The sequence below is a fragment of the Lontra canadensis genome, unplaced genomic scaffold, assembly GCF_010015895.1.
Source record: "Lontra canadensis isolate GAN:19392208 unplaced genomic scaffold, GSC_riverotter_1.0 scaffold92, whole genome shotgun sequence".
In the NCBI taxonomy this organism is placed as follows: domain Eukaryota; kingdom Metazoa; phylum Chordata; class Mammalia; order Carnivora; family Mustelidae; genus Lontra; species Lontra canadensis.
In genome coordinates, this window is record NW_022631086.1 from 1,077,272 (window position 1) to 1,103,607 (window position 26,336).

Genomic DNA, 26,336 nt, shown 5'->3' on the forward strand with positions numbered 1-26,336 from the left:
TCAGTAAGAATCTAGGTTTATATAGCGTGACTTTGTGTCATGTTTTTAGGTAAACACCTCTTGGAGTCTTTTCTTCTCCCCTTAAAACAAAGTTGGGTAGGATGACCTCTAGACCCTTTCCTGGCCAAGCTTGGACTGTCCATGGCACCTTCATACAGTTTACTCATTTGTTTCCCACAATCTGACAATCCAGCAGCTATCACTGTCTTCGTTTTTTTTTTTTTTTTAAAGATTTTATTTATTTATTTGACAGAGATCACTGTGATCATTGATCACAAGTAGGCAGAGAGGCAGGCAGAGAGAGAGGAAGGGAAGCAGGCTTCCTGCTGAGCAGAGAGCCCGATGCGGGGCTTGATCCCAGGACCCTGGGATCGTGACCTGAGCCCAAGGCAGAGGCTTTAACCCATTGAGCCACCCAGGCGCCCCGCCCCCACTGCCTTCGTTTTATAGATGTGGAAAATGCCACTCAAGTGAGGGGACCTGCCTCAAGTTCTGCAGACAGAAAGGAGGTGCCACAAGGAGATGCCTCCTTGGTCCACGCCCCCCCTCCCTGCATCTCTTTAGGTAGACAAAGTAATACACAGATACAATAAAATACCCATTTAATTAAATGTTTATTCAATGAAAGTATGTATAAAAACTTACAAATCTGAGAACGCAACTATACATGAAACAGGATGACGGGATATTCAGTTTTAAACATATACGTACAGCACAGCTATGAACTGTTCTTCCCTTTTCCCTTCGGTCCTTATTTCTGGCTCCTTTTCTGTCCTGTCAGACCCATTCTGTTATTGGCCCAAGGAAAGAGTAACGGACACATTTTACTGCTTTCAGGCCAGTGGAGGAAATTTCAGGTATTCAAAGAACAGGGAAAAAAAAAATGTGGAGATGAAACAACAAAATCAAGTTTTTTTTTTCCCCCAAACAGCAATTAGGTTTTTTTGTCCTGATTTTTTCTTTGCCATTTTTGATGCTTCGAAGAATGTTGCCAGTAAAGTATTAGCATTAACGTTTAAAGTCATTAAAGTTACTACATGCTTTGCCCACAGCCTTGCCTCTGAGATGCACTTTCCTGCATACGGACACGGATTTAAAGCAGCTGGTCGGTGCCAAAACAAATTTACCACCCGCAGCTGCTGGAATGGCATGTCGATTTCTATTCAGAAAGACAATCTACAGAATAATAGTACTCGCAAGTCTGATTTTTAAAACAACCAACAGATTTATCAGAAACGAAAACAGAGGATTTTGTTCTCGTTCAACTTTGAAAGAAGCCAGCAATTGGATAAGGCATGTGCGTTAATACACCTGTTTATCACAAATATCCACACATTTTCTCTTACAAACACACAAACTCACAGCTTTGTCATGTTTTATCCAAAAATTAAGATTGCCATCACATTATTACTTTTTCTCTTTTGTGTTTTGTTCAAGTAGATTTCTTAACGAATGATTTTTCTTGACTGGACATAATCTCAAAGGACGCATTCTGAAATAAGACACCTGGAGGATACATACTAAGAACATTTACTTGGGTTTAAAGTTTCCCCACACCTTCTAGATTTTTGCATAGTACAGAGCCCAGCAGAATCTCTAAGAAGCATGCTGTATTTTCTGCCATTTTCCGAGAAGGAAGACTTATTACCCAGGGAAAGTCATAATTTTAGCTTACCAAATTGTATTCTAGTTGTTTTGTTTTGTTGTATACCCTTCATTAGTTGCAAGTCTGCCTTTAAATAATCTAAAATGTCTCAAAATCTATTTTGAGTTTATAAGTACTACTGCCCATTATCTTTCCAATATCCCCTGACTCGAAGTAAATATGTTCCAGGTTTATAATGCACAAAGCCTCTGCGGAGGAAGGGCTGGGGACAGGGAGGCGGTGGGGAGGGCGGAAGGACCGGGGACCTGTTGGTATCATGCCACGGAGAACTACGGTTCTGAATCGGGAAGTGGGGTGGGGTGGGGCGGGGTGGGTGGTGGGAGAGGAGACCGTCTCTGTAAAAATGACAGTTTTTTTTTAAAAAACAGGTAAGTCACATTCAGTCTAACAACACTGTTTCCTGCTCCTTTTTGATGGAGGCTAACACTGGGTGGTCGGGTTCCGTGACTTCCGAGTCCGCGCTGCCCAGGAGAATGGACCGTCCCTCGTCCAGGGCGAAAACGTCCGAGTTTTGGTTCTGGCACGAGTGTTTCACCACCTCATTGGGAGTCGAGAAGGTTTTGTCGCACAGGTTGCACTTGTAGGGTTTGTTGGTCTGCACCAGCATGTTGTCCATCTGACTGCCCTCCTCGAACGTGCAGAGCTCCAGAGTCTGCTTGTCCACCATGGTGTAGGTGTCCATGCTCTGGTTGAGGCACACGTGCCGCGCCGCCTGGTTGGCCCTGCAGAAGCTCTTGTCGCAGGTGCTGCACTTGAAGGGCTTGCCGGTGTGTATGTACATGTGCTCCCTCCAGTGGCTCTTCTGGATGAACTTGCGGCCGCAGATGGTGCACTCGTACTTGCGCCGCTTCACCTCGCGCTCCTGGTCCGCCTGCTCCAGGTTGTCGATGTCCGCGATGTCCGAGGGCGGCGGCGTCTCCGAGTGCGGCTGCCCGTCGATGATGGGCGAGTCGGAGATGTGCTGCAGCTCGCTGTCGCTGATCATCCCGGCCTCGGGCACCTCCATGGCGTCCTTCCCCAGGTCGGGGGCGTTGCTGCAGAGAGACAGGGGCCCCCGGCTGTCGCCGGGCTGGCCGGACGTGAACGGGACGCCCGTGTGGATCTGGAGGTGCTCCCGCAGGCTGCTGCGCAGCGTGAAGCGCCGGCCGCACAGGTGGCAGGCGTAGTACTTGGGGAAGCTCCCGTTCCTCTTCATGATGCTCGGCTTCACGTGGGCGATGGTGAGGGCCGCCGGCTGTTCGTCCGAGGACGAGGCCTCCAGGTTGGTCTCCTCCCCGGGAGGCGGGGGAGGCACGGGCGTGGAAACGAGTTCCGGGGACAGCGAGGTCTGCAGCGGGTCCGAGGGAGTCAGGTGCGTCCGAGTCACCGGGGCCAGGTTGGGAGGCAGCTGGGACAGCTGGGAGGCCTCCGGCGCCTGCTCCTGGCTCACCCGGGACGGCTGCGGCCGCGCTTCCCGCCCCAGCTTCTCGGGGGCAGAGGCAATCTTGGTGGCTTGTCGCAACTGGTGGTCTGCGATCTGAATGCCGTACAGGGAAGAAGCGAGCGGGAAAACTTGGTCGGGGTGAGAAAAGGCACCCTGGCTGGCCAGGCTGGCTTCCTGGATCAGCGGGTAGGCGTGCAGAAACTTGATCCCCTGTTCCAATCGAACGGGATCGATGAGCTGGGGTGCCATCTTGCCGGTGTACATCAGATGTAAGAGATAGCTGAAGATATCCGGCTGGATGTCGGTTGGTTTCAAACGGACACACTCACTGCAAGAGACAGGGGGACAGTCTGTAAGTAAATGTCAGCCCAGGTCTCCAGGGAGAACATGATCTCTGGAGAAAAAAGGGGGCAACTTTTAAAGGCAAATGAAACCGGAGCATTTCCCCTTTCTTACAGTTAGTGTTTCATGAAAAGGAATACTCAGGGGAGAGAACTGGAATCCATGTAATTTCATGGTGTTAAGAACAGACAGAGACAATAAATGTATTTGCAAGGATGAGAAGGAAAAAGTTCATGTTAAGCAAATATGGTATCTTAACTCCTAGATTCTAGAAGCAGTTTTTTTCTCCTCAGAGTCTACATGAACTTCTATCACATTGTATTTTTAGACAGAACTCTGAGAGTTCTATATAAAAAAACTTTTGTGTTTTGTGCGGAGGATCTATTGCTTCTCCGTCTGAAAGTGGCCTGTGACCCAGACATGGTTAAGAGCCGCTGACCTGGCAGAGCTTTGGCTAAGAGTCTATGATTTTCTATTGATCCAATGCCATCCAGAGCTCAGCAGGAGATCTTTTAAGGCAAATCAAACAATCTACCTGGTGAGAAAGTTTCTTCATTTGTAAAACGACATGGGGGAGCTGGGCTAGTATGAACAAGCGCTAGGAGCCACACGACAAAAGTAAGAGAAAAATAAAACCTAATTCTGTTGGTGCTCTGAACTCTCTGATCTGCCCACCCCCCCAGGAAGGTATGGGGGAACATTCTAGCTCTAATGGGGTCAGATCACCTACCCAGTATTGCTAGACTGCAGTAAAAAGCGGTTTCAGGACAACTCCCTTACTTACCAAACGTAAATACCACCCCCACCAGAACTACTGCCGGCCTTTACAGGCATTATCTCATTAAACTCCATTCATTCTCATTTTCCAGCTAAGGGACGGAGGCTCAAAGAGATTCATGCCTTGCTCAGTATCAGAGTTCGAAGAGGGATTTAAATCTCGGTCTCAATCCAAACCCATGACACCAAAATTGTTTAGAGCATGAAAACAATCCTGTGTGGTGGTTCAGGCAGATGTGACTGTTCCTATCTGACAGATCTGGAAACTGAGAGCCCAAAAAGTTAAGTGATTTATCTGAGGCCCCTAAAGCAGCTAGTGTTTGCCTCATTCCAGAAATATCATTCTGATCAAGAGCTTTAATCAAGCAGTCCCAAAGAACTCTTCCTAAACCATCACTAATGACAGCAATTCTGATGCATTAAAAGCAATGACTGTATCTATAAAGCATGAGGTGTGTGCTGTATGTCCACTGAGTGAATACATTCTACAGACAATGAATGCATTTTCAATTTCAAGGACAGCTTCCTTGAATGCCTTTAGAATGTATAATCATTTTTAAAAATGGATGAGTTATTTAATCAGGTTCTTACAATGTATAATCATTTTTGATTACACCACTTCTTACTCTTGTAACTCTTTTTGTCTCCTTTAGCTGTTTATCTTATCGATATATGTTTTTCAACATGCTAAAAAAAAGTCACAGTATACCTGCTCTTCCAAATTTAACATTTTATTCTATTTTTTAAAAGAGTGACTTTCATAGCAATTTGTGACAGACCAGATTTGAGGAATTCCTGTCTTGCTATCAATGCGTGTATATTTCGAGATGACTGCATACAAGTAATCATGTGAAAAGTGTCTGCCTACAAAGTATGGAAGTCAAAGAATAAAGATTATGCATAGAAACTAGCAGCACTTTGATGGCAGAAAGAAGAGAGTTTCTGTGACTCTTTTTTTTTAAAAGGTCACTCATTTTCCTTTGGAGTCTTTTTATAGGTAGTCTTCCTTTCGAGCACAGGGTGAGTGCCGACAATACTGTGTGTACACTAGAATACATTTCAGGGGCTCTAGGGAAGTTCAATATTCAAAACAAAGCTTCAGGGATCATGTGTGGGGAAGAGTACTTTAATCAGGTAAACAGTCATCTCCAAAACAGAGAACTGGGAAACCACAGGCCTTCGGAGATGCGACGACGTACACCCAGGAGTTCACAGGGCACCTTTGTTTTGCTGGAAGGGTATTTTCCTCCAGGCAAAAGAGAAAGCAGGCTCCCCTCTGCCTCCCAGAAAGAGAAGAGAAGGGTCCAAGTCCCAAGGAGGGCTATGTTTTCTAGCATCTGTGATCGGTAAGTACCAAGTGGGGCCCCTTTCCATCAAAGTTTTGTTGTCAGTTTTATGATTTTCCCTTATTTGTTACTATATATGGTTGTCCTCTGTCTACTGTCCGTGATGGGTGGTTACTGAGCAGAGCTCAGGTTTTAAAGAACTGTGTGCAATCTCTGAAGGCAAAGAATAAACTGGACTGGGAGACCCTGCCAGGCTGGAGGGAGAAGGAATCCGAAGGGACCCACGGGGGGCTGGAGAGAAACCACTGGGGAGAGGGAGGCCTCTGGGATTCAACACCAGTGCCTAGGGCCCCGGGAGGTTCCCAGAAACCAGTTATCTTGATTTCTCAATTTTATTATTATTATTTTTAAAGCAGAAGAACACATGCACACATAAACACATAGAAACACTTAAAAAAAAAAAGTTATTTAAAAAAGTTCCTTAGGTCACATTCCAGCAATTTCCATCCTTGACTGCTTCCCCTCCCAGCTAGACCTCTCTGCTTGCTATGGGCCAGACTTTGGTCATTTCCAAGTCCTTCTGGAAGGACACAGCTCCCCACAAGATAATTACACCTACATGGTTTGGTCTGTAGGTGTCTGCTTGAGACAGTTTTATAGGAAAAATAAGGTTTTGGCACAGCCACAAGCCCTTTGTGCAAACTTTCACAGGAATTTGCATTTTTAATCTTTCCTTCACTGGAATCTCAAAGGAAAAAAGGGGCTTAAAGAACCTTAGAAATAATTAATTTTACATAATGTTCTACCTCGCTCAGGAGGTTGTGCTTAGCCAGACCTGCCTCTCTGCAGTCTGGGGAACTCTTGTGTTTGCAGTCCTGTGAGATTCACAACCCAGTCACTTCCAGGGCTGCACACGAGACAGAGACATCTAGTGGTACTACAGACAACAGAACACTCTTAAACCAAGTGTGAAAAACCTGTATCCTCAGTCCACCTTCTGGGTAATCAGGTGGCAGCTCACAGCACCTGACAAAGAAGGCCCTGGTTTGAAAGGCTGCCTCTGGCCTTTGCCCCCGTTTGCTTCGTCTCAAAGAGAAAAGAACATTGGGGACTCCGATCTACACAGATACCACAATTCCTTTTTTTACAAAGGCATTTAAACTGCTCTCCACTTAAGTTTCTTGAATCTATTTAAAACTCATTAAACTGGGGCGCCTGGGTGGCTCAGTGGGTTAAGCCTCTGCCTTTGGCTCAGGTCATGATCTCAGGATCCTGGGATCAAGCCCTGAGCCCCATCATCGGGCTCTCTGCTCAGCAGGGAGCCTGCTTCCCTCCTCTCTCTGCCTGCCTCTCTGCCTACTTGTGATCTCTGTCAAATAAATAAATAGAAAATCTTAAAACTCATTAAACTGTATTTATTTTATTTATTTACTCCTCAAAATGAAAATCTTTCCCCCTCAAGACAAGTTAACTCATTGTTTTGAAACTTCTAAGCAAGTCTCTGACAATGAGGTAAAAGGGAACGTCCTTAGTGTTGCAGGACAAAGCAACCTCTGCTCGCCACTATCCCTCTTCTTCACCCATTCTGCTCCTCCAGACACTTAACTAGTGGCCATTATGTACAAATACCCAAACTATACCCTGGGCATCCACAAAGCTTGGTCAAACCTGGTCTCTGCCCTCAGGAAACTTACAGATGAAGGGGGTGGGGGGAGAGAAGTCCACCGAGAACAATACAAGGAAAATGTGCTGATCTTGTAAAGGGGCAGAAAGTGCTGTGAAATGTGAGAGAGGAAGAGCCGGCTTTGGATCACTGTGGGGAGGGGTCACAGAAGAGGTGAGGGGGAGCTGGGCTCGGGGACTGGGCATGATGGCCAAGCAGGCTGCAGCCTTTGAGCCTTGAAAGAGAAGCAGGAATCCATGTGCTGTTTTGATGTGCGACAGACGGCCTCGAGGTTTCTGATCCAAGCAGTACATTCTGGACTAGGTTTCTGATCAAAGGCGTCCTACAATCACAGCGCTTGCTCAGTGTTCAGGAATATTCATCTGACAGGAATGATTAGGAAATGGGAGGAGGTAAGAAGGGGAAGGAAAGGGCTAATGCAAAAGGGACTGTGAGGGAAACGTGATTGGGGGTGGGACCAAGAAAATGGGGTTTTAGAGCGATTTTAAGTGCGGGTTACTTGGAGATAAATAGGGAAGGACCTGGGAAGGCCTAACTCAGCTTCAGACACGCTGATACTCCATTCTACCCCTCGAGCAGCCAGCCTCGCAGCCTCGGGAAGCAGAGTTCTGGACGCAGAGAAAGGTTAAGGCCAGAGTTATAAACTTGTGGCTTCCAATAGAGGCCAAATCCAGAAGAAACAAGCTCCCCAAGAGAGCACACAGGGAAAGAAGCATGGAGAGCTCCAGACTAAAACTCAGCACGACTCTCAGAAGGCTCCTGCCCAGAGGGCAGGAAAATAGGGAACGTTCTGCATTATCAAAGTGCAGCTGATGCACTGCGGCCAAGGACAAGGACGCCAGAGGCTGAGAAGAGCCGCGGTTTTGATGAAGAGGTGACCTTAGAGAAATGATTTCAGTAGAGATGGAGCAGAGACCACAGTGTCCCCAGAGAGGAGGGGTCAAGCGGGTAGGGGGGAGCACCAGCAAGGCTGTGGCTCGCCCTCTGAACACCTTCACCATGAGATAAAGGAGAAGGTGCCCCGCAGCACAGTCAAGGTACCCGGGATGTTGATCTTGCAGCGGCTCGGATGCGGGGGCAGTGCAGTGAAAAGGATAGAGCAGAGAGTAAGAGGTCAGATCTGTAGCCTGAGAGTTGGAGGAAGACCACTTTTCCTTAGAGGGTCCTTTTCTCCAAGATGGGAGAGATGGGAAGGAAAGATCAAAGATGCTGAGATTGGGATGTGCTAAGAGAGAAAAGAAGGGAACTGGGGAACTCATGCCCTCAAGCTTCTCATTAGACTGGCAGATAAGGATAAAAATAGGGAAAGGAGTGGGCACAGCCTGGGGGCCGGGGGCTGGAGGAGTGGGAGCGAGGGAATCAGGCTGCCACTGCCCATCCCGAGGGTCGGGGTCAGCTAGCCAGGGTACTGGGCGTGGAGGGGCTGCTGGAGGCTCGAAGGTCCATGGAAGTGTGAGTAACCAAGATGGGCAAGGGGGCAAGTGAGGACACGAGGGAAAACTGGGTGCCCAGGGGCCTAGGATTCCAGGGAGAGGAGGTGAGCCCCATGGTCTGGATGGGCTAAGAGCAGGTGCAGAGGGGAAGAGGGCCATGAAGTTCAGCGTCTACAGTCATTAGATTATTATCAACCACGTTAGTTACCTGGTCTGATGGACAAACAACATCTTAAAGTAATTGGAGAATGAAGCAAGAACTGATTTGTGTGCCTTGAAGTACACATCGCCGATGGCAACCGTGCAGTCACACAGGAAACCAAACTCTCGCTGAGCGTTTAACTGTTGCAGAAGAATAAGTCCATGGTTGGCCAAATCCATTTTTTTAAAAATCTGCAAAGCAAACAATTTTTTTTTTTAAGAAAGGTGATTCACAAGTAAGTATGTGTCCGTTATAGTCACCAATAGTAATGACCACAGCTAAAAAGTCATGCTAACAACGTGACACCAGCTCGCTCATTTCACCTCCATGGCCGCCCTGGGAGTCAGCCGCTCTGTCTTCACTCCCATTTCACAGATGATGGCATTTACAGCGAGGTGGGAGATTACGTGGTCTGCCCAAGTTTACACAGACGTGAGTGGGGGAGCCGAGCCGGGAAATGAACTCGGCTGTCTGCCCTCCAGACAGCAAATGTCCCCAGATCAGTTAGTCTTTTAGTTTACGACTCCAAATGCAAATTCTAAATGACCTGTCTACTAGAACTTGTCAAATCTTCCATAGAGATCAGTAAATTAAGGTGCTGGGCGGGGCGCGGGGGGGGTGGGCGGGGACACAGCAGAGTAGGGTGAAGATCTCACCAAACCGGAGCCATTTTCCAGCTCCTGCCCTGGGGACAGGACTGCCCCTGGCGGGGATAAAATAACACGCCCGTTATTGCCCTGGACACCTGTGCTCATGGAGGGAGGAAGTGGGATGGCATCCTCTTCCCTTTTTTGTGGATGAGGTATTGGGCTTTGAGAGGTGTAAATAAGTTTGCCCAGGCCATCCAGCTAGAAGGCAGGGGAGCCAAAATTTAAATCCCATTGTTCTGACTCCAAATTCTAAGGTCTTCATTGTCCCACTTCACCCTAGCAAAGCACTGGGTCTGAATCAGCTGTAGAGGAGCAGAACTGCCTCTAAAGGAGGTAGCTCGGCACATCAGTAGGCTGCTCCTTTCCCGCCAAGGGCCTTTCTAACAGCCCACTACACACAGATCAGCGTTATACTTAACAGTAGACTCTGTTACCAAGAGCGAATGCCTTCTAAGATTGCGAACAAGGCAAGGATGCCCACTCTCATTACCGAACATAGTGCTGGAAGTTTGAGTTTGTGCAATAAAGCAAGAAAGGAAATAAAAGGCATACAGAGAGGAAAGAGAGAACCAAAGCTGTCCCTCTTGCCAGATGACATGGTTGTTACCTAGAAAATCCCAAGGAATCTACAAAAAAAACCCACAACAACTCCTGGAACGAACAAGCGAGTCTGGCAGCACCACAGGGAGGCTACAAGATAAACATGTGAAAGTTAACTGTAATTCTGTACACTAAGTTTGAACCTGTGGACACTGAAATTGGAAATATAACACCATTACAGTCACTTAAAATGTTGAGATACATAGGTTGTCGATCTAACCAAGCACGTATAGGACTTGCATGTTGAAGAGTCTGAAACTCTGAAGAAAGAAATCAAAGAATATTTAAAGAAATGGAAAGATATACTGTATTTATGGTTAGGAAAATCCAACATAGCACAAACAAATTTTTCCCAAGTCAGCATATAGGTTTGGCAAAATTCTTACCAAAATTCTCGCAAGGGTTTTTTTTTTTTTTGTAGACATAGATAAGAATATTCTGAAATGTATCATGGAAAGCCAAAGGAACCAGAAGAGCTAAAATAATTTTTTTGAAGATTTTATTTATTTGACAGAGAGAGAGAGAGATCACAAGCAGGCAGAGAGGCAGGCAGAGAGAGAGAGGGAAGCAGGCTCCCTGCTGAGCAGAGAGCCCGATGTGGGGCTCCATCCCAGGACCCTGCGATCATGACCTGAGCCGAAGGCAGAGGCTTCACCCACTGAGCCACCCAGGCGCCCCACTAAAATAATTTCTAAAAAGGATATTAAAGTGGGACGAATCAGTCTGATTTCAAGATGCATCGAACAGGTACAGCATTCAAGACAGCAAGGTCCTGTGGAAGGGATAAACATACAGACTAGGAAACAGACTGAGAACCCAGCAGCAGAGCCAAGTAAATATGCACAACTGATGTGCACGAAGGCCCCAAAGCATTTCAATTCCTCCAGTTCAGTGGAGGAAGAACAGTCTTTTCAACAAATGGTGCTAGATCAGCTGGACTCCCATTAGGGGAAAAAAAAAGAAAGAAAGAAAAACACGTCATCAAAGTTTCATACCTTACATAAAAATTAACTCAAAATGAATCACAGACTCAGAAGTAAACACCAAACTATAACTTTTGTGAAAAAATGGGAGAAAAGCTTAGGGATTTAGGGTTAGATGCAGAACTTCTATACTGAACATGAAAAGTACAATCCGTAAAAGGGGAAACTGATTACGCCGGATTTCATCAAAATTAAGAATTTTTGTTCGTGAAAGACGACGAAGGAAAGAGAAGAAGGGGGATGAAAAGACAAGCTAAAGACCAGGAGAAAATACCGGAAAACCTCTGCAAATCTTTGACAGAAGACAGGTATATAGAATACATAAAGAATTCTCAAACTTCAACAGGGAAGAAAAATATAACTAGACAACAGGCAATGGACTGGAAGATACATTTCACCACAGAGGCTGTGCAGATGGTGAATAAAGACTTGAAAAAAGCTTCAGCCTCGTTGGTGACTGGGGAAAAGAAATTAAGACCATGGTGAGGTTTCATTATATATCTACCAAAATGGCCAAAGTAGAAAATAACGGCAACACCAGACGCTGGCCACGACCAAGCTGGACCCCGCTCGAACTCGGCCGGGGAGAAGGTGAAGTGTGCAGCCACTCTGGAAAAGCAGTTTCTTAAAAACTCAGTATGCAAGTACCGCCCCACCCAGCAACAGGGCTCGTGGACACATCTGAGAGAATGGAAACCTACGTTCGCACTGAAACCTATGCGTGGACGTCCACAGCAGCTTTACTCCTAACAGCCAAACACCAGAAACAGCCCAGATGTCCTTCGGTGGGTGAACAGTGAAGCACGTGGTATGCCCACGCTCCAGGAAACCACACAGCCAGTTAAGGACACATGAACTACCGCTACGTGTACAGAGCAAGGTGGGTGCTTCTGCGGAGTGAAAAAAGCCAATCCCCAAAGGTCACACGCTCTATGATTCTACGGCTGTAACATTCTCGAAAACCAGAGGAGCAGAGAACAGATTAGTGACGGGAGGCGAGGGGAGCAGGAGGGAAATGGGTTCGGCTACAGAAGGGCAACACGAGGGATCCTTGGGACAGGAATGTTCTGCAGCTCGACTGTATCAGCGTCAGCACCCTGGTTGTGATGTGGACTACAGTTCAGCGAGAAGTTTCCATCAGAGGAAACTCGGCAAAGGGCTTATGCGATCTCTCTCACTTCTTGCAATTACATGTGTGTCTCTAGTTATCTCAAAATAAAAAGGAAAAGGAAAAAAAGACAATCCCACCACACATTAACTAATTAGCCAGATTTAAAAAGAAAGGGGTAATAACGATGACACTTAAGTGCAGAACTGGGAAAGCTACTGTGATAGGATGCGTTATTAGTTAAGCTTTAGAAATAAAACAAACCAGACCCGTGGCAATTCTTACTCAGCTGGTACTGAACTCCCCACTCTCCTTCCTGTGCTAGGCATGATCTGGCAGATTCAGAATTAACAAGTGTGACCTAAAAGAAAAGAAGGAAATGGAATAATACTTTGAGAGACCAATCAGGTCACAGAGCAAGGATCAAGGATGTCCAGTGTCACGTTTTCTATCAAGAGCTGTCTCCAAGTAGGAAGGGCAGGCGGGTCACCCAAGCTAGCAGCAGTCTGGGTACAGAGACCCAGACCGCAGGCTCATTTATATGTCCACATCCCTGGGATGGATCAGGACCCTCGTTCCCACAGGATTTTCGGTGTAGATAGGAGAAGTGAGAGCACCCAGAGGAGGAAGGGGAGACAGAAACAAGGTGCGAGGTTCAGGATGAAAACACGAGTTGGTGCCTGTGTGCAGGGTAATGGGGATTACACAGAAACATCACTCTAACCTGACCACCCCCATGATATACCATTAGAAGCCTGTTGGCTGGAAAATGCCAGCATACTTCCTTTTTCCATCTTACCAACCAGCCTCTTTCTACAAAGAAGCGTAACACCCCCTGAGAACACCCTGCCCTGAGCTGCTTTTCCTGCGCTTTGTCTCTGAGCCCGTTCCCCTTATGCCTAGGCGGCTCTGGCTATCCCTTCACAGATAGCAGCTTTGAGTATGAGAACACATGACTGTTTATTCCCTGATGATAATGACAAGAGTGGCTCTTACTGATGGAGTGTTTACCACTGACCATTCGTTTCCATACGGCCTTTATTTAATTGCGCATGAACTTATCTATGGTATTGCTATGCAGATTTTATAAAGGGGGAAACAGGCTGAGAGGTCAGCTGGTCTGTCCCTGAGGATAGACTCGGTAGGCGTTAGAAGTGAGATTTAAGCAGGGTTGTCTGGTTTGCTGGTACGCGCTATGCATGAGTGTGTTTAAAGTCAATCGGAAACATTATTTGAGCATACGTACTTGTGATAAGACATTTTGACTATCACAGACGCACAGTTGGGAGCTGTCCAGCTGTCCAGTCATCCTCCCCACCCCCCCAGTTTCTCCACACTCTGCCAGCACGGGGGTGGGGGGTGGGGGGTGGTGGTACCCCTTCTTAAAGAATCATTGCCAAATCCATTCTCATTTTCTTACCTTCTGTGGATTTAGTGATGAGAGGAAGTATATTTTTATGTTTATTGATCATTTATATTTCCTCTTGTATCTCTTCATGAGCTCTGCTCGGTTTTCTATCAGGTTGTCTTTTTCTTATCGATCTGTAAAACCCTTGGTATATAATAAAAATGAGCCCTTTAAACATGTAAGTCGCTAACATTTCTCGTACTTTCTTTTGGTTTTGTTTTACAGAGATTTGTGACATACAGTTTTATGTTGTAATGTCATCAAACTTATCAATATTTTATAGGATTTTGAAGTTTTTGTTCTTACAGTGAAAATCTCGATATAGCAAGAGGTAGAGCTCCTTCTCATTCCACAAACAGCCCAAGGTGAGTATTTTTTTTCAGCCCGTAAGAATGGAAAAAATCGAAAAAGAATGAAAAAACAAACAAACAAACCGTGAAATGTTTCTTTTTTAAAGGGGGTCTATCAGTTATTTTAGAATCTCGAGGGGCGCCTGGGTGGCTCAGTGGGTTAAGCCTCTGCCTTCGGATCAGATCATCTTCTCAGGGTCTTGGAATCGAGCCCTGCATGGGCTCTCTGCTCAGCAGGGAGCCTGCTTCCCCCCCTCTCTCTCTGCCTGCCTCTCTGCCTACTTGCGATCTCTCTCTCTCTGTCAAATAAATAAATAAAATCTTGAAAAAAAAATTAAAAAAAATTAGAATCTCGATTTAGAGATTTCCCATTTGACCCAGAATAGGAAACATACTAAGCAGATCTTTCACACAGAGAGGGAAGAAAACATGTAGAGGAGTCTCAAGGATGTGAAAAAAGCCAAACGAGAGGAGGAATCAGGGAAAGAACGAGTCTTCTGTTCAAAATGTATATAGGGAAGACAAAACTTTGCATAGATAAATTTTTAAAATCTCACTTTGGACACCCAGAAAAGCTTTCTGAGGGAGAAAAATCAGAACCAACCCAGACCCCCCCCTCGAGTCTGGCACATGTGAATGAGTCTGAGAAAATGGGGTGGAGGGGTCCCCAGCCTGGATTCCCTAAGAAGGGCAGCTCGGGCATTGCCCCCGCCCCTGCCCAGTCGACAGCACCCCCTTGTCCTAAACCCCCTTTTGTCATCACGGCCCCTTCAGAGCGGTTTCCACTCAGCCTGTGCTGCGCAGGCTGAGGCCGCAGCATCTTCATGGGGGGCTCCGCTTGAGGCCACCCCCCTTGTGGAAACAGAAGTCCGCTCCTTGCTCCCCACCTCCCGTCCACAGCTCACGCGTGCACCGCTCCTGCCCCGTGCACCCAGACGGCTCAGCCAAGGCCATCGAGGCCCTCTGCTCCCCAGCCCCCAGACTGAGCGACTCGACCTCTCTGCGGCATTTATACCCTTCCTCCTGCTCCATAAATACTGTCTCGGGCTCCGAGGCCTCTGTGCTCTGGTTTTCTCTCACCTCTGGCTGTTCTATTTTAATCTCCACCAAGGATTCCTCTTTTGCTGATGCTCCTTTGCCTTGACCACAGCCTAATTCTCCTTCTGTGGACTCTCTGTGAGGATCCAGTCCACTCCCACTGGGCCATCCCAAACGACCCCTCAATTCAGAACAGGAAAAACAATTCAAATCCCCTTTCCCCTCACCCCCATTTCCTCCAAAGGACACTAAAAGCCACGGCCACAAGCCCCTTCTTTCCGTACCCCCTGCCAAGTGCATGGCACCACCATCCATCTCTCGACCAAGCCAGGAATTTCAAGTCCCCCTTTCTTGGCCCCACTTCCCTCATTCTACGTCGGTCACTCACGGCCCACCACCTTCAGCATCTTATCCCACCCCTGGGCTCTGCCTCCCTGCACATCACATCTCTCCAGCTTCCGGCTCTAGCTCTTGAATCCACACAGAATAGCCAGAAGGCTCTTTCCAAAGGGCAAATCTGATGTTACTATCCTGCTTATTAAAATTCTCCTGTGAGTCCCTACTTCCTTTAGTGTGAAACCCAAAGTTTTCAGCACAGCTTACCAGTCCTCCATGGCCCAACCCCTGCCTAACTCTGTACAACATGGTTTCGTGCTGATGGAAACTAATGGTTTCCAGACTTTTGGATTTTACGGGCCTACTAAAAACCAGCCAACCAACCTTGAAGCTAGGGGTCCGAAAGGGTATCGTTCTCTATTTTTCAAGAAAAGACATAAAATATTCACACACCCAGTAGGGATGGGGGACTTCTAAGTGTACATGGGCAGGAAGAACATAAGGTCCGAACACCTTTCTAGAGGAAGGGCTGTTGGCACTATATTCAGTATATGGAAGAAAAATGTTCTAATGCAAAAAAAAGTACAACATAAAATTTTACTTTATGACATTAAGTTGTGCCTAACTGTTTCCTTGACAAGATTATCATTTGATGATCTTCACAAAATGATCAAGTAAAACTTGTTCTGAAATGCAAGCATCACTAAAAGCCCAATTTCATCGGAGTCTATGGATGGTAATGGGGACAAAATCATGTTATTTCACTCACTTTGGAAATGCCGGATGAGCGGAGCTAAGCTGAAGAAGGGCATCTTTCTTTATGACCAGAAGGTCCTGAAGCCCAGGCCACTCTCGGGCTCCCAGCCATCTGCAACTCTCCCTGCTCAGAGCCTGTTCTCCCCAGGCTGAGCCCAGCACCGGATCTCTACTCCCACTGTCAGGGCTGGGGGCCTGTTTGAACAGGGTCTTAGAAACTCTACGCTGGACCTTCAAACATGCCACTTCCAGAGGGACCCACCACTTACTGCCTCCCCTTTCCCCTCGGTCCCCAACCCTACTTGTCCCCTGCAGAATTTCCCTGACCCTCAAGATTAGGAGGCCCTCCTTGCCTCTGGAACATCGGTGAACATTCTAGTTTACACTGTGTCTGCCTGATGCTCCCCGAAAACGCATCACTGGGTCTGATTTATCACTTATTACTTTATTTCACATACTAGCGTATTGTCTGGTGTCTAAATTTGTCTAAAACAAAATTAAGAAACTCTAGGTTCAGAGAGAAGAATCTTGAGTTCTTGGCCCCTGACTAGCTGGGTGATGTGGGATAAGAGCTGAATTTCTATTTATCTTAGATTAACCTAAAAAGTTCACATCGATTTAAAGGGAGCTATTTTTGTTTTTTAAATGTCATTTTGTGTTTCTTCATGCTAACAATTAAGTTCTGAGCAGTGCTTTCTATTTTACAGTAACTCTTTACACTCATCATTTAATCCCCAATAACACCATGGTGTATCATTTTGTCACTCTTCATATGAGTTATGATATGAATAACCACAGCTTTAATAATAAATGACCACTTATTATGTGCCAAGGACCAATAACCCTCTTGCCAGCAGAAATCTACTGGACTTAGGCAGTTAAGTGACTTGCCCACATGTAGTCCCGCTCTGAAGCTGCAGATCTGGCATCTGTCGAGCGCTTTCGGAGCTGCCAGGTATAGTGTTCACAATGGCATGGAGAGTACAGAGTTCGAGGGCAGAATCAAAGTACACAAATTTACAAAATTAAAATTTATCATGAAACTGGGGTCTAATTTTGGGGCTGGAGATCAGGGAAGGATTTTGTGAGGAAATGCCAGTTAAGTAGATATCTGGAGAGTAAGAAGAGTCAACTGGGCAAAGATGGGAGTGTTCCAGGCTGAGGGGAAGCATCTGCAAAGGCCCTAAGACAGGAGGGAGTAAGATGCAGCTGAGGAACTGGGACAAGGTCCCTATGACTGAAGGTCAAACAGCCGGAAACGGAGGAGGTGAGGCGAAGTTGGAGACTCAGGTCTTCTTAAGGGTTTTGGTCCGTATCTGAAAAGCAATGGGAGCCACCGAGGGGATTTCGCAGGGTGAGCGATCGGATGGCTGCCCTGCAGAGCTAAACCAAATTTGACTGAGGAGTGAAGAGGCAGGTGAGGGCAGACTTGCCGGAAGTGGTGAGAGGGGAGACATTTCTGTGGTCTAGAAGAGGTGACAAAAGTAGGTGGTGGCGATCTGGATGGGATTTGAAAGGCAGTTGGAAGATAAAAACTCAACAGAGCTGGTGGTGAACTGGATGGAGGAGGGCGGGGGGAATCGATGTGTTCAAGAGAACTCCTATTAGATTTCTCGCTTGTGTAACTAGAAAGATCATGGGGACTCCCGCCAGGAGAGAGAACACGGGCAAAGAGCCAGCTTTGTGGGGAAGACCGTGAGGTTATGTTAGGAGGTGGTGGGACGGTGGATACTTCTGAGACAACCAAGTAGAGGTGTGCAGTACGCACGGTGACTGTACTGGTCTGGAGTCCTGAGTCCCTGCCGGGATTTATGCCTGAGAGTCTTTGGAGAAGCTGGGTGTATCTGACTCCAACCTTGAATCACTACATGACAGTTCACAGAGGTCACAACTGCAAACAGGAGTCAAGTGAATTCTGGTCTAATGGGTGTAAATTTCACACGCTTTCCTCTGCACTACTTGGCTCCAGAGGTCAGTCTCCGGAGTTCCTAGTACTCCCAGTCACAGAGGGCTGCCATGAAATCGTGACGAGAAACTGACATAAACGTCACATAAATGTGACAAGAAACCTACATAAAGCCCCTGATCATTTAAAACTGTACAAAGAACTTAAAAAAAAAAAAAACCCAAAAAACTAAATTCAAAAAAATCATTTGTCTTTCTTAAATCACAATAGTGAGTAGAAAGGCACGGAGGGAAAAATAGAGATGGGGGAGGGGAGGCAATTCTCCTTTTTTTAAGATTTTATTTTTAAGTAATCTCTACACCCAACATGGGGCTGGAACTCACAACCCAGAGATCAAGAGTCACATGCTCTATGGAATGAGCCAGCCAGGTGCCCTGAGGGGAAGCAATTCTTAAAAGTGGGTTTTCATTGAATGCCTTCTTTATACATGTATATGCGTACAAAGTTGTTTTTTTTTTCTTTTTAACTTAAGCAAATTTAGAGACTGCGAGATACACGTTGAAACACGTCAAAAGCACTTTTCAGAGCTAAATATAAATGACCACTTGTGTAATTTAATGCTTCACCACTGTTTTCCACACTGATAAAGCGGTACTGCCTAGAGGTCAAGGGCTTTTGCCTCCAGCTGGCAGCCCAGGTGGCGCTGATACTTCCTTGCAAGTTACTTATCCTTTGGAGGTGCAGCTGAATGGGACAATATCACCATAGTATATTTTGACAACCCAATTTCCTCCTACATTGTCAGTATAAGAAGAGGAGACCAAAACAGCTTTTGGGAATTGATGACTCACTTTTTAAAGATAATAGCTCTCCTAAGATACTAAATACCACTTAGACTACCCATTTGGAGGGCACTAAAAGGGTTCTCTAAAGTCCTTAATTTTATTTAAGTGAAGCATAAATGAACACTGTAATGCACAGGACACATCAGTAACAGAAAAAGCACTACCCAAAAGTAAGATTGATTCTTTCAAGTAGCTCAGACCACTTACCAGGATGAAAAAAACTGCTTTTTCAATTAGTATTATTAATAATTAATATTTAGGGCCTATAAAGTAAACCTGAATGAGGCTGGCCATTTGAATTTTAATGTTTTTAAACTGTATCTCAAAGCTATGAAATGTGTCTTAATCAGTTGTGGTGACAATTTGATGCATTGTTCATAACACTAGTCAATCCTCTTCCATTCTAATTAGAAAAAGGTGGGACATAAACTAATCAATAGCACGTATTTTGACTTTGAAAACCACGAGATTTGTAAGAGATTGTCTTTTCAATTACAGTTTGCTGACGTTAACTTTGGAATTAGTTTTTAATTTCTAAGTGAAGGTGAGAAGGAGGCAGTTCCCGGACAGTTTGTGTCAAGGAGAACCAAGTCAGAGGTTTATGGCTAATGGAGTTGATATTAAAGTGAGAATTCTAACGGCATTATGCTATAATCAACTTTAAGGAAACCTACATATGATCACATAGCAAAATTTAAAAACCTAATCTAATTTGCTATTTTTAGAAATTTCTTTAACAGAAGACAATGGGATTCTGCATTTACTCTATTTCTCCATTTAGTTTGTTGTGATAACTGTTTTGGTTGAGTACTCAAGAAAATCCAACCTCACCCACAGATGTAGTTGGCAAAAGAAATGTATTAATAGCTTTTCCAGGAAATTGTGGATATTTTTCTTTGATACTACACCAAAACCTGATAAGTCGTAGTTTCTTGAAGGTTAGCAGTTTGATCTAAAAATACATAACGAATGAAAATTTTCCTACTCTCTTACAGTAAAATTCATTGCTCTAGCTGGCACTTTGAACGGATCTTTTACCCATGCATGGTTTTTGTGAACATCCCCCATGGGTCACTGGAAAATGTCAGCTCGGTGAGTTATGCAGTGGATCTTTCCAACGTTGACACATTTTGTCACCAGCTAAAAAGTCCAACAACAACTTACCATTATTATAAAATTGTTTTGACTTTTTTTTTTAATTACTTTGACTTTATGGAACCCTGAGGGGGTCCTGGAGATTGAGAAGAGTGTGCAGACCACACTCAGACAACCCCAACCCCTGCTCAGAAGCACTATGAGGCTCAGAGAATCTAAGAAGACCGGTGTGATGTGGAACACAACCACACATTGAAACCTTTCTCAGATGACTCTGAAAGTTCTTCCTTGCTTGATGCATAACTTAGGCGGGTACACAATTTAAAGGAACTGAACCTCTTGCAAAGTAAAAAGGGCAGTTTTACAAGTACTTAGATACCTAAACATGCTTTATAAATTCCTATCTTTGCACACTGAGCTTTCTTGAAGTGAGAAAGTCTTAGGATGCGTACCTCATTCATGCGAGCTGGGAATTATGGGTTTGAGCATAAATACAGCCTCTAACTTGGCCTTATAACGTAGGAAAAAAATGGTCCTAAACTGTTTTGGACTGCCAACTTTACGTATTCTGTGGCTACTGATTCCATCTCTTAATGGCATATTAGCATTGTAAAACACTCTTATTTACTATTGACTCACAGTAGTATTTTAATTATTTAAGTTTAACTTGGTAACAAAATTGTAACTCATATACTTGGGCAAAAATAAAGCCTAGAAAATGTTATCTCTGATGCTTAGAATGTTTACAATTTTTTTTTTCTTCAGGAAAATAAAAATTCTCAATTTGGGTTTGGTTTGGGTTTTTAGAGTCCTGCTTTGCAACTGCAAGGAGGTAGGAAAAGTGATAAATTCCCATTTCTGCTGTGTGCATTCTGAAATGTATGGCAGTCTCCAGCAGACCAGCAAGCTCTTCTTTCACCGTGACAGGCTGGAACCACACCACTTGCTCAACGTTTCAACTTTAACTTCAGGGAAAAGTCAGTGGGACTAGGGATCAAGCACCAGGACAGTTAAGAAGAGAGGGCAGAAAAGTCTCCTAGCTCCAAAGCTGTTCCCACATCAATGCCACTTATGAGCCTTGAAGGCTTCCTTCAGTTTCTACCTCCACGTCAGGGCTTCTCAAGCTGGGAATGCGTATCCGCGTACACAGGACATGAAGTGTTCACAAAGAGCATCTATCTTAGAGGATTAAGGTGAATACAATTTTATATTTTATATAATTTTTGTATTACAAAAGAGGAGATCTTTGGGGACAATGCAAAGTTCCTATTAATCATTATGATAGAGAAGAAAATGTCGTCGTGGCAGCTTTTATTCTGTGGCCTAAAAGGTGTCCCTGTTTACTGTGCTGCTGGAGTATTTCAGTGGAAGTCAGCAGAGCACCATTTACTTACATCCTCTTCGAGAGAAGCTTTAAAACTGGCAAGTGGTTGGACTATACACTACAACAAAGCTGCAAGGGTGATTTATTTGCCACCCTTCAAAGGATTCCTTCACTACTATTGGTGGTACTTACTACCCCTGGTATAAACTGTGCTTTGGGATCTTACCACGGTCTCAATAAGAGGTCAATTCTTTGGCTAGAAAATAAACTTCTATAAACCACCAATTTATTAAGTGAGAAATGCCCAGCTTAAAGGAATATGGAACTTTTTCTTAATAATTACATTTTAACAGTTTGAAAACACCCTGGATATACACCAAGGTTATTTAGAATGCAAAATGAAATCTACTTTTTTAACAGTTAATGTCGGTTTGTAATTAATCACAGAAATGAGCATTTATGAGGTCTTAGTTCTGATTTTCTTTTAAAGTTTCAGGCCTCTCCAACTAAAATGCTAGTGCAGGGTTCCCTCCGGGTCTACGTGGAGGTCTGTCCTAAAAAAGGACAGGGCAGCCCATTTAAGGGAACTCTGAGCACCCCTAAATTCTGTATGAGCCCGTAATTCTGACCTTTTTTTATGCTTTATTTTACTGAAACAATAACCTATTAAAATGAATAGAATTGAGACTTATACACTAAGTGGGCCCATTGTATTTGATGGAGAGCAAATAACACTGCAGCCAGTGGAGGGGGGTTAATTCCCTAAGGCATCATTAGTTGGGCAGTTGCAAGTTCTTGCAGTAAATGGCCTAGCATTAACAATCTGCATTTTCACCCTGCCCACTTTTTTGCCTGCTCAGCTACCCTTGCTTTATCGCCCCCCTTTCACTACCAGAAAAGGTCCTTGCTTCCTAAGCACCTCTGTATCTTTGCATTATCTTTGCAGCCTGTTTAAAAATCATCGGTTTGGGGCTTCTGTTACACCGGAAAAACGTCTCTGGCCCTGGAAACAGCCTCCGAGCCCCCAGCCTCCCCTTCTCGGAGCCCTCCGGGGTGGGAGGGCCGCGCGGGCTCGGGGCGCAGCACCGACGCCGACCCACGCCCCAAGGCAAAGCAGCCAGAAACCACAGCGCAGCGCCGAGCTAACCTCGGCCTCAGCCGAGGCGCACATCAGCAACGGAGCGGAAGCCGGAGGCTGCCGGCCCAGCGTGCCCACACCCGCGGCCCGGGCCGCAGCGCTCCACCCGGGCGGCGCCCAGAGAGGCCTACATCTGCCCGGACCGCAGGCGAGCGGCCCAACGGCCGCCCAGTCCTGCCTCGCCCCGCCCCGTCCCGGGGGGCGGGGGCCCGGCCGAGGGCGGGGCCGGCCAGACCGGCGGGGGCCCGACGGGCCCCGGCGCCGCGCACCTCGGCCCCGCCCCCATCCCCGAGGGGCTGGGAGGAGGGGAGGGGAAGGGAGGGGCGACGCACTCCGGCCGCGCTGCACGCTCTCCGCTTCCCTCAGTCCCGCGTGCGCGCGCGCGCTCGCCCCAAGTCCCGCGGAGTTTAACACAATGCCGACGCCTACGCCGTGCGCAACGCCCCGGCTGGCGCAACAGCTCCGGCGCCGGGGGCGGGGGGGGGGTGGTCAGACAGGGCGAGGGGAAGAGCGCGCGCGAGAGCCGAAGACAGCGCGAGACCCGAGGAGGCCGGAAGCGCGCGTGCGCGCCCCCGCCCGCGAGCGGGGAGGCGGAGCCGCAGCAGTAGCGGCAGCAGCTGTAGGAGCCGCTGCAGCTGGGAGAAGCGCCAGAGAGGCCGGGCCTGCTCCGGTCGGACCGGATCCCTCCCCTCCCCCTCCCTCTCCGCTCCCCTCCCCCAAACCCACTTCCGCAGCTCGCGGCCTTGCCGCCGAAGAAGCAGCAGCGGCAGCAGCAGGAGGCGGCGGCGAGGCGTCGGAAGGATTACGCACCTGACGGGCCCGCCTCTCAGGGCTCCAGCGCGGGACGCTCACCGGCCGCCGCCGCTCGGGACGCACTTCGCGGTGGCGGCGAGAAGGGAGGGACCGGCAACGGGGAACGGAACGCGAATCGCCCCCCTCCCCTTCCTCCCTCCCTCCCTCCGATCCGCCGCCCGCCCTCTCGGCTTCCGTCCCCTCCCCCTCCCGCAAAGCCCCGGATGGAGCCGCCGCCGACTCGCCGCCGCCTGGCTCCGGGGGATGGTTTTGTCAGGCGGCCAGAGCCCCGGCGCCAGGCGCAGCCGCCACCGCCCCCGCGGGGCGCCCCTGCCCTCGCTTCCCAGAACTGGGTCCCCGTGTGGTCCGGGCCCTCCGCCTGCCTTCACCCGGAGCCCCGGGACGGGGGTCATTCGTCTTCTTTGTTGCCACCGTTGGTGCCGGAACCGTTTGCGAGCTCCGGTGGCCCCCGCCCCCCCTCCGCCTTCCCGGAGCCCGGGTCGGGGGCGGCACGTGGGCACCGGCCCCGGGAGGTGGAGGCGTTGCGCGCTTACCTGTCGTCGGTGCTGCTGCGGCGGGGGGTGTGGAGGAGGCACCGCTGGGCAGCCTTGGCCGTGCTCTCCCCGCCGCCGCCGCCTCTGCCTCTCGCTGCTGCTGCTGCTGCTGCTGCCGCCGCGGTCGGTGTCTCCGGCGCGGCGGCGGCGGCGGCGGCGGGGCTTTTCCTGTCCGGTTACGTTAAGGTCACATGACCGAGAGAGCGGAGCGACTAGTGCAAAGAGGCTGAGAGCGGCTCCCGCCGGGGGGGAGAGGCGGCGAGAGAGCAGTGGCGGCAAGAGCCCCCTCCGCCCCCCCAGCCGCCTCCCCTCCCCCCGCCCGCCTCCGCCTCCTGCTGCTCTGCCGCCGCCGCCGCCGCCTGCAGCACTAACTACACTGCCGCTCCCACCCAGGCTCCGCTCTGCTCCAGCCAAACTTCTGCAAACCATGTGCAGCCGAGGCGAGGAAACTTCTCTCCACCTATTGGGGCTGGAGGCTTGAGTCACAAGCCCCATGTTTACATAAAGTGTTTAGGTAGGACAATCCTGGAGATGCTCCGGGAAGGGATGCAGAACCGCTCGGATCCGTCTGCAAGCTTCTGCTTGACATCTCTTGGCCATTATCTTTGTCCCTTTATTTCCCGTGTGTCTTTAAGTTTTCATCTTAAGACTTGAAATGAGTGGACTTGAGAGCCAAGGAGAAACTTGTAAATCACTAATACCTTTCTGTCATCAGTGGAATTGGAAAAGTCATTCCGAAGTAGATATGTCAGTTTGTGCTGTGTATAGAGGTACAAGTTCTTCCTTATAGACTAGTTGAGTGTGATGACGGACGTTTGTTAGTATTGAACTTGATGCTTATTTCAGTAATTGTGGTTTAGTTTATGAGGCATTGGTCCAGGAAGAAATCAGTTTGCAAAGCAAGTTTGTTACTTAAGCACAATTTACTTTCCTGTTAAGTTTTGGTCTCTGAGGGACTGTTAGATTGGATTTAGAGTTGGCCATTCTGTTAAATTTGGAAGTCCAGAAACAGGTTCCATGACGAGGGGACTTGGAGTCTCTGGTGGTCATTATTAACATTTGAAAGTTTATTTTTGTGTTGTTTCCATTTTGCTAGAATTTTATATCTTTGCAAGTACAACTTAATTTTTTGAGAACTGGGTTTAATGATTTCTGTATTTTACATAATCTAGGATTTTGGAGACTTAAAAAGAATATGGCTTGATTTTTAAGGAAATGGAAGTAGCAGGTTCCAGGATTCTCTTTGGTTTTAAGCAATTTAGGTATAAGTTTCTTAGTTTGATGTTGAACTCATTTTGGTTTACAGGGCCAGACTTTAGCACAGAGCTCTGGCACATATTTCCCAAAATATTTAAGGCAAGATTAATAACTTAAGACAGTTAATTTGACGTACATAAGTGTCCCCTCCTAAAGATGTGAGTTTGATTTAGTTATCTAGTTTTACCCAGGGCTACTGATTACTAATTCCTTCTTCGAAGACAAAATAAGCAGCTGTGTAACTTTAGTTGTCCAAAACTGAATAATAGATTTCATACATACGTGCCTTGAACTTTCTTATTCTTTGATCAGCTAGATAAATGACTTGAGTGGTTAAATGTCTACCTGTAAAACTAAATTCTGACCCTCATAGAAGTATTTCTAGTGTGCTATAACTAACACATCAAAGTTGGCCTTCAGACAGGCATGCCAGGTTCCTTGGATTGGCTCTGCAGTTGAAGTCTGTTTCATCTTACTGGGAAGCTAAATTGACTCTGATTGGTAGACGTAGTTAGCGATCTTTGGGTTCTTAATTCTTTCATACCTTGACTGTGAACTTTCAAGTTTATGGTCTGATGGACTGCTTACATGGAGAGGGAACTGACTTGAGGGAAACTAAAAAGTGGGCAAAACTGATGTTAAAGTTTTGGGTTAGTTTTAGCCATTGTGTCTAGAGTATTGGCCTCAAGTCTCAAAGTAACTGCTTATTCTTAAGACCAGTGAATAGTTTCCCAGTACTCTTAGGTAGTTGTACAGAAATGAACCAGGGTTATTCCTGAAACTTGGATCTCATTCCTAGAGAAGGTGCTACCAGGAGCATCCTGGTCTTGTCTTCAGGAGCTGCTGCTCTTGAGAACAGGGCTGCTTTGCTGCCAGTTTTCTCAAGACTTAGGCATGCATACTTGAATTTTGCCAAGTATGCAAATTATTTTGATTTTTAGTCACCATCACAAAATAATAGCATTATAAGGAATTCTATACCAGTTCTATGTGCGTTCTACAATTTGCTGAAGTGGAAATACTTAGGTGGATACAGATGCAAAGGCTGGGGAGAAAATAGTCATTGCAAAGAAGAACTAGTAGTGTATCTAGGATTGGGACAAGGAAAGCTGTCAGCCTGGTTGTGGGAGAGCCACAAATGCCGTGAGTTCAGTAATGAGAAAAACAAGAAGTTAAATCATCTGTTTAGGGCTTATGCACTGGTTTATTTTGGTATTTTGAAAATGAATTTGGTAAATTAGGAGTTCAAAAATAGTTTCACACATTTACTTAAAAGAAAATCACAGTGTAAGCAAATAATCTAAGTGGATTCATCAAAAGTTGAATTATGCATAAATATTCTACAATCATGTGCTGATGAAAGTTTTGATGCATATTGTGCTG

General features: G+C 46.7%; 1 protein-coding gene across 3 annotated transcripts; it reads right to left on the reverse strand.

Annotated features, from left to right (window-relative positions):
• Positions 1-1,990: 1,990 nt before the first annotated feature.
• ZBTB2 (zinc finger and BTB domain containing 2) lies at positions 1,991-23,792 on the reverse strand. 3 transcript variants are annotated; one of them, XM_032836361.1, is made up of 3 exons: positions 23,697-23,792; positions 8,820-9,004; positions 1,991-3,417 (listed from the first exon to the last, which is right to left on the reverse strand). In XM_032836361.1, the coding sequence occupies exons 2-3, from the start codon at positions 8,990-8,992 to the stop codon at positions 2,046-2,048; spliced, it is 1,545 nt and encodes a 514-aa protein (XP_032692252.1). In that variant the 5' UTR covers positions 8,993-9,004; positions 23,697-23,792; the 3' UTR covers positions 1,991-2,045. The 3 variants fall into 3 exon arrangements, with proteins under 3 accessions (XP_032692252.1, XP_032692253.1, XP_032692254.1); XM_032836362.1 differs by lacking the exon at positions 23,697-23,792 and adding an exon at positions 23,161-23,235; XM_032836363.1 differs by lacking the exon at positions 23,697-23,792 and adding an exon at positions 12,440-12,515.
• Between the last annotated feature and the right edge of the window lie 2,544 nt (positions 23,793-26,336).

What these genes read in the sequence shown, in the direction of transcription:
- ZBTB2 (XM_032836361.1), bottom strand. Translation starts at nt 8,992, where the DNA reads ATGGATTTGGCCAACCATGGACTTATTCTTCTGCAACAGTTAAACGCT. An exon ending in TTGTTTGTCCATCAGACCAG is followed by an intron (nt 3,418 to 8,819) that starts GTAACTAACGTG and finishes TGTCTCTTGCAG; the next exon opens with TGAGTGTGTCCGTTTGAAAC.